Here is an 8,847-nt window from a genome sequence, read left to right on the forward strand (position 1 = left end):
CTCGCACTGACCCACTCTGGACCTCTGAAGTTGCTATTTTTCCACATCAGAACTGTCTTATGTTAAAGAGACCGCTTCTAAGGTTAGCTTTGGGTGTTGGTTTTCTTCCTTTTACAACTGGTACCCAGTATTCTTTAAATCCAATTGCTGCTTCAGTTTTACACTAAGTATTTCACCTGAGCTGGCTGGCAGCACCCCAAGGTCCACAGATTTTTCTCACTGATCAGCAGAGAGGAAACACAGAAATAAATCCTTCAGCCATACAGAAGCTCAGATTTTTATTGTCTGGTACATTTACTTGTCTTCTGGCTTATTGAAGCAGTATGTCAGACAGCACTTGCCACAGTAGTGTCTGTCGAAGTGACTGGCCATGAAGACTCCAGCCCCACACTCCTCCGAGGGGCACTCCCGGCGCAGGCGGCTGATCTTGCCGTTCTCATCCACCTGGGCAGGACAAATAGGCAATGGCTCACATACTCTCTCCACCTTTTAGCAACTATAATCATTTTGAGTATTTTTCCATTCGCATAATAGTTTCTGTAACAGCAACTACATCAAACTTCTTGAGTTACGTGTCAGAAGTGCCCAATTGCAACAGGTCGTGCGTCTTTTGTTTAACACGTGGGATATTTGCAAACAGAAGGAGTTCAAGTATTAAATACACCAGAATCTCTGCAGACTAAATATTAAATACACCAGAATCTGTGCAGACCAGTTACAGGCTTCACACCCTCCCTGCTAAGAGCTGAGTTTCCATCAAGTTTCTCCCTGAGTGAGTTCTACCTACCTTGTAGTACTTAAGCACTGCAAGCTTAACCTTCTTTCTCTTATGCTTGTTCTTCTTGGGAGTCGTGTAAGACTTCTTCTTCCTTTTCTTAGCACCACCACGAAGTCTCAGCACCAGGTGAAGGGTTGATTCCTGTTTGCAAAGCACATGAAGCAGACTCAAAATGCTTTCTCAAGGCAACTGCAGCATTTAAACAGGCCTCTTCCTTCTACCTAGAGAAAAAGAGCATCTCAAGTGCCAGGCACTTAGGACAGCTCTAAAAGGATTATTTGCTGTTACGGTAGCATCCCAAGCTCCCAGTATTAACACTATTCCAATCCCTTGATTTAGTTGAATTTATTAGAAACATTTCTTAATCTCAGCAGCAAAGGTTAGTCAGCTGTGCCCGTGCCAGCTCCTGCGTACTGCACTGCTGTGTCCTGCCTTTCCTACTCACTTTTTGAATGTTGTAGTCGGACAGTGTGCGTCCATCCTCCAGCTGCTTCCCAGCAAAGATCAGCCGCTGCTGATCCGGAGGGATGCCTAATGGTGATATAAATCAGGAATAAATGAGGGACGTGAGCTACAGCATGCTGTAATAAAATCAAGATTAATGCAGGGAATTACATCTGTGAAATACACACATCAATCCACAAGAGTGGAGGACAGAATAATGTATGTATACACCGTATACTGATATCAATATATAATAGCAAATAAGTGCCTTTAGAGCTTACCCTCCTTATCCTGGATCTTCGCTTTTACATTTTCTATAGTATCAGAAGGCTCAACCTATTATGAAACAGAAGAACAGAATCAAAACGCGCTGCACATTTTAATTAGCCCAGCAAGGCCGAAAAACCACGAGGTGCTCCCGGCACACGCCCGGTGCTGCCACGGCCATTCCGGCCCCCACCGCGTGGTCGGAACCGCCCCAGGCAGCGCAGGGCCGCGTTTCCCCACACATGCCGGGCTCTCCCGGCGCATCCCCCCCTTCCGGAGCACCGGCAGGCACGGGCGGCGCGGCCCGGCGGCGGCTTACCTCGAGGGTGATGGTTTTCCCCGTGAGGGTCTTCACGAAGATCTGCATGGTGAGGCGGGCAGGGGCGGCGGGGCCGGAGCGCGGGCTGCCCGCGCTGCTCGCGGAATGGCGGCGGCGGCCCGAGAGAGCGCCGCGCCCGCACGCACGGGGTTTCCGTGCGCGCCGCAGGGGGGGCGGGCTGCGCGCAGGCACTACGACTCCCGGCATGCTCTGCCAGCGGCGGCCGCGCCCGCGCCTGCTGGGAGATGTAGTCCCAGCACGGGAGCCGTGGGCGGGAACTGCGGCTCCCACAGTGCATCGCGGCGGCCGTCTTGAGATGGGGGCGGAGCTGCCATGGCGGGTGAGGCGGGGCTGTCGTGAGGGAAGGAGGAGGAGCTGCCATGGCGGGTGAGGCGGGGCTGTCATGAGGGGAGGAGGAGGAGTTGCCATGGCGGATGAGGCGGGGCTGTCGTGAGGGGAGGAGGAGGAGAAGTTGCCATGGCGGGTGAGGCGGGGCTGTCATGAGGGGAGGAGGAGGAGGAGGAGCTGCCATGGTGAGGCGGGGCTGTCATGAGAGGAGGAGGAGGAGTTGCCATGGCGGGTGAGGCGGGGCTGTCGTGAGGGGAGGAGGAGGAGGAGCTGCCATGGCGGGTGAGGCGGGGCTGTCGTGAGGGGAGGAGGAGGAGAAGTTGCCATGGCGGGTGAGGCGGGGCTGTCGTGAGGGGAGGAGGAGGAGGAGCTGCCATGGCGGGTGAGGCGGGGCTGTCGTGAGGGGAGGAGGAGGAGCTGCCATGGCGGGTGAGGCGGGGCTGTCGTGAGGGGAGGAGGAGGAGTTGCCATGGCGGGTGAGGCGGGGCTGTCATGAGGGGAGGAGGAGGAGGAGCCGCCATGGCGGGTGAGGCGGGGCCGCCATGCGGGGTGGAGGCGGGGTCTCCATGAGGTGGGGAGGACGAGTGGCCATGAGGGCGGGGTTCTCCACCTGCGGGACTGGGTTTTTCTGTGCGTTGTAGTGGCCGCCGGTGGGATTGTTATTTTGAGGCTGACGGGTTTTCGACGTACCTGGGTCTCCGTCAAGGCCAGGTTGGACACTACTTGGAGCAACCTGGTCTAGGGGGAGGTGTCCCTGCCCATAGCGGGGATGGATCTGGATGACCTTTAAGGTCCTTTCCCACCCAAACCTTTCTGGGATTCTGTGATTCTTCGCAGCATGAAATCCCAGAATTCGATGTCCTGGTTCTCGAGGAGGCAGTTTAAACATACCTCACAGCCACTTTGCCCCCTGCAGATTCCTCGAGATCAATTCCAGGTTTATATCTGGGCAAAAATTTTTAAAACTAGAAAAGCCATCGGTAAATTAGGAATACAGGAGCCCTGAGTCACGATTTGAAAATTGTTTGTTAGGTGGTTTCATGCTTGTGAGTCGAAAATGGGAAAAGCTAAAGCAGAATCGGGACCTGCTTGAATAAATCAGCTGGGGCCACTTTAACAATTTCAACCCTTCTGTGTTTTGATGAGAGAATGAGAAAGTGGGTTATGTTTGGTACGGGCTGTCTGAGGAGTGTTACATTATATATAATGATGCATTTTGTAAGATAACAAATAATTTTCAAGTAAACGAGCACTTGACAGTATGTAAAAAGTGGTGTGCTGGTTTTTTGTCTCTAGTTGATGTAAGCGGACCAGCTGTGACCTCTGTGTTGTTACAGAAATCCAGGATTGATACATTTTCAGCTGGTTTTGTGCTCCTGTAAACACTGCAGTGGAGTCAGGGTCACTACAATGAATTCATAATCCCAGGAATAACAGTAGGGTTCATGCTTAAAAACCACTTTTCATAATTTTATGGGTGTTTTGAAATGATGAAGCTGTCCTAAACCAGGAGAAAATCAACAAAACTAAGACCCATGACATTTATCTCACATACCCTGTGCTAGCAATACCAGCCCTTCTGTGCAAAGGTTATTGCTGAAATTCCTGAAGGATTCCTGCCTGTCTGCCTATGTCTGCCTTCTTCAGACACTGAGATGGGAAAGGCCTAGAAAAATCAGGATTCCAGGTTTTGGAGATGGATAGGAAAAAGGGATGCTGGCACTGCTTTTAAATCTTGCGTTGGATTAGTATTTTAAGATACTAAAATGCACAGCCCCTGCTCCCTTGGTTTTCCACAGCTGTAAGTGCCAAGGACATTCAGTGCCCACCTAGAGAAAAGATGTGGTATTCCAGCTGTCCAAATAAGTGCTGGTTACCTTAGTTTTAAATAAGATTGGTGATTATTTAATCTCAGGTGAATTTAGAGACTGCCTCATAATGAAAAGTTTTTCTGCATTTTTATCATCTCGAATGATGTTGCTTTGCTTTTGGGGCAGCTTTTTGTTATCTTAGAGCAGCACCATGAAGCTTGCTCTATTATTTTCTCTATTCCTTTTATTTTCATTCTGCCATACTTATTAGAGGGTTCCAGAAAGTTGTTTTCCTGTTCATTCTCTCTCTATAAACATCATATCCAAAAATGCATCCATGGATAATGCACTGTTACTGTATGCAAGGATATCCTCACTCCAGCCAAATGGGAATGTGAGGTGTTTATTGCCAGAATCAAGAATGGTTAAAGGAATGCAGTTTTTTCTTCACAGGAGATGAAAAGCTCTGGAATCTGAGCCCTCAGCTCTGTTATACTATCGGAAAAGATTGTTAATTAAAATTAATTTATTTTATTTTTAAAATGTATCACTTATCTTAATTTAAATTTTAATTATTAATATTTTAAATATGCACAAAACATGTTAATTAAGACATTGATAATTTAATTGTCTCTGGTTTCTTTCATTTCTACTTTTAAATGTTTCCATTCTTGTTTTATTTTCATATGGCAGCTGCTAATAGTTGTGTAAACTCTTGCTAATGTGAAAAACCTGAATTTAACTAATGCTGTAAAAGGTGTTTCATAAAAAATTATTTGCCTGAGGAGATTTTTTTCAGTTCTTGAAAAAATATCCTCAGTTTTAAAAAACATGTTTTCATATAAATATATTAGTTTAGAAAGTCTGTGATTGGTTTGGGAGGTTTTTTATTACTATTTTTTAAAGGCTATAATGGTTTTGGCTCTGACATTGAATTGATGAGATGGTGCTGGGGTTATCCTGCTCTGCCATGTTTTCTATTTTGTGTTGTCCCTGGTAAAACAGCTGAAGAGTCACTTGGATATTTGGAAAGGAAAGAAGACGTTTGTGTGCTGTAGCAATTTGAAGTATCCCAGTTCACACATCACACTGAAGGCAGCCCTTCCAGGACACATTCTTTTGGTGACCCCTTTGGGGTTTATAAAAGTGCTGGTGTGACAGCCATGCACAAGGAGTCCATTTTTATCCATTTTCACAGGTTCTTCCTTGGTCCTTTCTCTAAAGGAACTGAAACTGCAGAGCTCAGCTGTTCTGTAAAATACTGTGTTGTGAAAACTGACAAGCAAATCTTCAGTCTGTTTCTGTATGTACAGATGAAAAAGTACAGCTTGAGGCTTTTCCAAAAGAATCCAGAGTCCTGGAAGAAATTGGGCATTAAATACTGTTGAAACCCCCAATAATGCAACAGTCTATTTCTGGGTGCAGAGATCTCATTGCTGATGTAATCCCTGGATATCAAACCCACAAATTAGTTCATTAACTCATCTCCTATAGCCTGCTGAGTAGCTGCTACTCAAAAATAGCTCTCTCCTGCCATTGATAGCCATTGATTAATTAGATTAGTTCTTCCCAAATCCCAGATGCTATATTTTCTGTAATTTCACTTGAAAAGTGATATATTCTAAGGACTTCCAGCCCCCTGAGATTTACCTGTCAATGGTGAAATGTGTCCTTTTCTTTCTTCTAGATGTTCCCTTCCTTAGACTGTTGTTGCTTAATTATGACACCATTTTTAATTATTAATTTATTTCCTGGCTGTACTTCAGGCCATTTTATGGGAGGATTTTCAGGTTGCCATCTCTTCTAGTGTTTCTTGATATTGCCATTCTAGGACCTTTCTATTTACAGGAAAAAATGTTCTTTGTATCCATGTTTTCAAGTAAAAGATTGGATATCAATATCACCTCCAGCCTTTCCACAGTATTCAGGGAAATCGGTCAAGATCATTGTGTGGCTTTATGGTAGGGAAAGGGAGAGGTAACTATACACAAATACAGAATAATCTTGCAGGTTGATTTTTCAGATGATTACTTCTTTCTGTTGTAAAACTGTCATAACAGTGCATTAATTCACTGTCTCAGTCAACAGTGCATTAGAAAACTACAATTTTCATTTATGAGGGCTGGTTTTTACCTCAAAAAGATTTTTTACCCAAAAGATGGGTTTGGGCTGTTGGAAGAAATGAGCAAAAAAAAAAAAAAAAAAGAAAATGCAACAAAATTTTTAATAACAAACTTTGAAACTTGAAATTTTAACTTAGCTCTGATTCCAGCCTACAAATTACTTTGGATTCAGCATGCCTTTGGGCAGCTTTCCATGGAGACAACTCCACAGGAACTTGGCTTTCAGTGGAGCCTCTGTGAGCTGACTCTTGGGCAAACTGCAATTGCAGCACTTAGTGCTTAGGACACACAAAAACAAACAGAGTCCTGCTTGGTTCCAAGGTCTGGGAGTTTTCAGAGGGGCTTTTTCTTGCACTGCCAGACCCAGGGGCAGAAGTTCTCCAGGCAGCAGGAACCCAGGCCAAGGGCAGACAGCTGCAGCAAATCACATGGGCAGCAAGTGCCAGGAAACCACTCTGCAGACAAGCTAACACATATCTGCCTGGACTGAGCTAGGGAAGTGCTTGAATTTAAAGATAAAATGTCTGAAAATTGGGTTTTCTGCATCCACACAGTTATTTGCATCCAATGTGCTTTTTGTGTCTTGCTCCAATAAACTGCCCTAGACTCTGTGCCTGCAGCTCCTCTGTCATTTTGTTGCTGTTATGGGTTTCACAAATGATTTTGAGTGCAAGCAGGGATTTTGGCCTTTAAACCTTTTCGATTAAAATTCATGCTATTTCTCTTCTGTGTCATTATTTTCATCACCTTTATTTTTTTCAACTCAGTCTTTGGATTTCTAATCTCCATTGAAATCACCGAGTTCTGCAGTATGCTTAATATGAATAGTAAAAAGCTTTTTGGGGCAAGTTCAGGATATTTAAATGTTGGGTTTACTTTTCCTTAGATGCATTGTTATTCTAAATGATACCACCAGTACTTTGTAAGGGCTAAGACAGAAGTTGCTTGGGGAGAAAATAAGCATGAAAAGTTATCTCAGGATGGAATACTTGAAGATGAGAAAGATGCCAGGCTGATGGAACATGTTTGCTGGTTGCTCCTCTGCCCAACAACAGAGGGAGCACTTACAGCAGGCAAGTGAAGAATCCTCCTAGCTCTTGATGAGCTGGAGGAAACACTGAGCATCACAAACGATGCTGAGAATGCTTCTACCACCAAGTATCGGTTGTCTATTTAATATGTCTGTGTGAGAATGTGTGCATGTTTGTACTTTAACTGGAAGTATATTCTCTGTGGAGAAGAAAGCTCTGGAATGGTATGGAAGTGGAATGGAAATGGTTTATGCATCTGTGTTGCCAGCTTCAGTACATGAGGTCTGTCCTTGCTGTAGTCTCCACAAGGGTTTAGAGTCAGTGTGAGTGAACTGCTTTTGAGTGCTCCCTCATTAGGGAGCTGCCCAAAGGGGATGCAGGGTAGGCATGTCCCAGTGCTTGGTCTTTTTGGTTTGTTCCCTGCTAGGTCTTTGCTGGAGTCATAGCCCAAATGAGATTATCAAGATAATCTTACAAATCCTGTCAAAACAACAAATGCCTGCCGAGAACAAATGTAGGCTTTGGTCAGGTGCACCCACCTGCTCCTTGGGCTGCTGTGGGAATGGTCTGGGTTGTGGACCATATTAAACTGTAAGAGCCAGTATGAGAGCTTGGCCCGGGCTGATCCTTAAGAAATGGATAATTCAACCTTAGGGAAGGAAAGGTGCCAAACAGCAGACTCCCTGGGTGCCTGTTGGCAGAGCCTCTTTTAGCTCAGCCCACAGCCAGTATCAACAGGAAGAATACTGAATGCCATTTGCTCTTGTAACTGTGATACATGTTCCCAAATAACATTTATCTCAGTAATTAAGCTACATGTAGCTACTGCTGGCTTGTTTCAGTTTTAATACATTTTGGCACTCTTTAAAAGCATATTTATTATATGGACAAATCTGCAGAGTTAGGATTCACAAGAGAACTGAAGTTAAAAGAAGAATGACTAGTGTACAGATATTGGAAGTATTGAGTGGATGAGGAATAGAGAAAGGTATGGAAGTTCACTTTTCAACATGTAGAGTGATATGCCCTCAAGTATGTAACCCTTAAGAATGTAACTCAATATGGATCAGATTTTGACCAAAAGAGTGAAAACAGTGAATGAAAAGGTCACTCACTGACTTTGTTACTGCACAGAAGCTGACCATGCAAGAAAGCAGTGCAGATGTAACTGCCACACCCCCCAGAGTCATTTCATGGTTCTTGTTTAATGTTTCCAGCAGCTGAGAAATGAAGGTGCTTGTTAAATGAAACAAGGCAGTGGTGGACCAAACCACAAAGTTTTTTGGGTTTTTTTACTTTGTTTTGGGTGGGGTTTTTATTTCCTTCTTTTTTTCCTTTTTTTTTCCTTTCGTAGCCATTTTCACTGTGCAGCAGGGATTTCTAGCAAGGATGCATGACCAAATGGCAGGCCTGGGTTAGGTGCTTCTGTTGTTGACTTATTTACTTGTTAGTTGTTTTTTATTCAGCATCCTCTAGAAGTTTTAGAAATCAAGCTCCATAAGAAAGTGCAGGTGCAGTATCAAATGAATACTATCTAAAGCAAACTGAGAAGGTTTATACTGGTGTGGCCTTGTGTGCCTCTTCTTCCTTCAGAAGAACTTGGTGTCTCCCAATCCAAGACTCAGTTGCTAATCATCCATTGAGATTTAAACCAATTTAGATGCATGCTTTATTCATTAACCTCAAGAATTTTCAGTCACTTCATCTTAAAAGAAAAAAAACCTCT

General features: G+C 44.5%; 1 protein-coding gene across 1 annotated transcript; it reads right to left on the reverse strand.

Annotated features, from left to right (window-relative positions):
- Positions 1-261: 261 nt before the first annotated feature.
- On the reverse strand, positions 262-1,969 carry RPS27A (ribosomal protein S27a). Its single transcript, XM_068186179.1, has 5 exons — positions 1,809-1,969; positions 1,504-1,558; positions 1,224-1,309; positions 788-919; positions 262-444 (listed from the first exon to the last, which is right to left on the reverse strand). Exons 1-5 carry the CDS (start codon positions 1,854-1,856, stop codon positions 295-297), a joined length of 471 nt encoding a protein of 156 aa, XP_068042280.1. The 5' UTR covers positions 1,857-1,969; the 3' UTR covers positions 262-294.
- Positions 1,970-8,847: the final 6,878 nt, after the last annotated feature.

This window comes from Anomalospiza imberbis, chromosome 3 (assembly GCF_031753505.1).
Source record: "Anomalospiza imberbis isolate Cuckoo-Finch-1a 21T00152 chromosome 3, ASM3175350v1, whole genome shotgun sequence".
In the NCBI taxonomy this organism is placed as follows: Eukaryota; Metazoa; Chordata; class Aves; order Passeriformes; family Viduidae; genus Anomalospiza; species Anomalospiza imberbis.

What these genes read in the sequence shown, in the direction of transcription:
- RPS27A (XM_068186179.1), bottom strand. Translation starts at nt 1,856, where the DNA reads ATGCAGATCTTCGTGAAGACCCTCACGGGGAAAACCATCACCCTCGAG. An exon ending in GGAAAACCATCACCCTCGAG is followed by an intron (nt 1,559 to 1,808) that starts GTAAGCCGCCGC and finishes GTTTCATAATAG; the next exon opens with GTTGAGCCTTCTGATACTAT. An exon ending in CAGTGCTTAAGTACTACAAG is followed by an intron (nt 445 to 787) that starts GTAGGTAGAACT and finishes TGTCCTGCCCAG; the next exon opens with GTGGATGAGAACGGCAAGAT.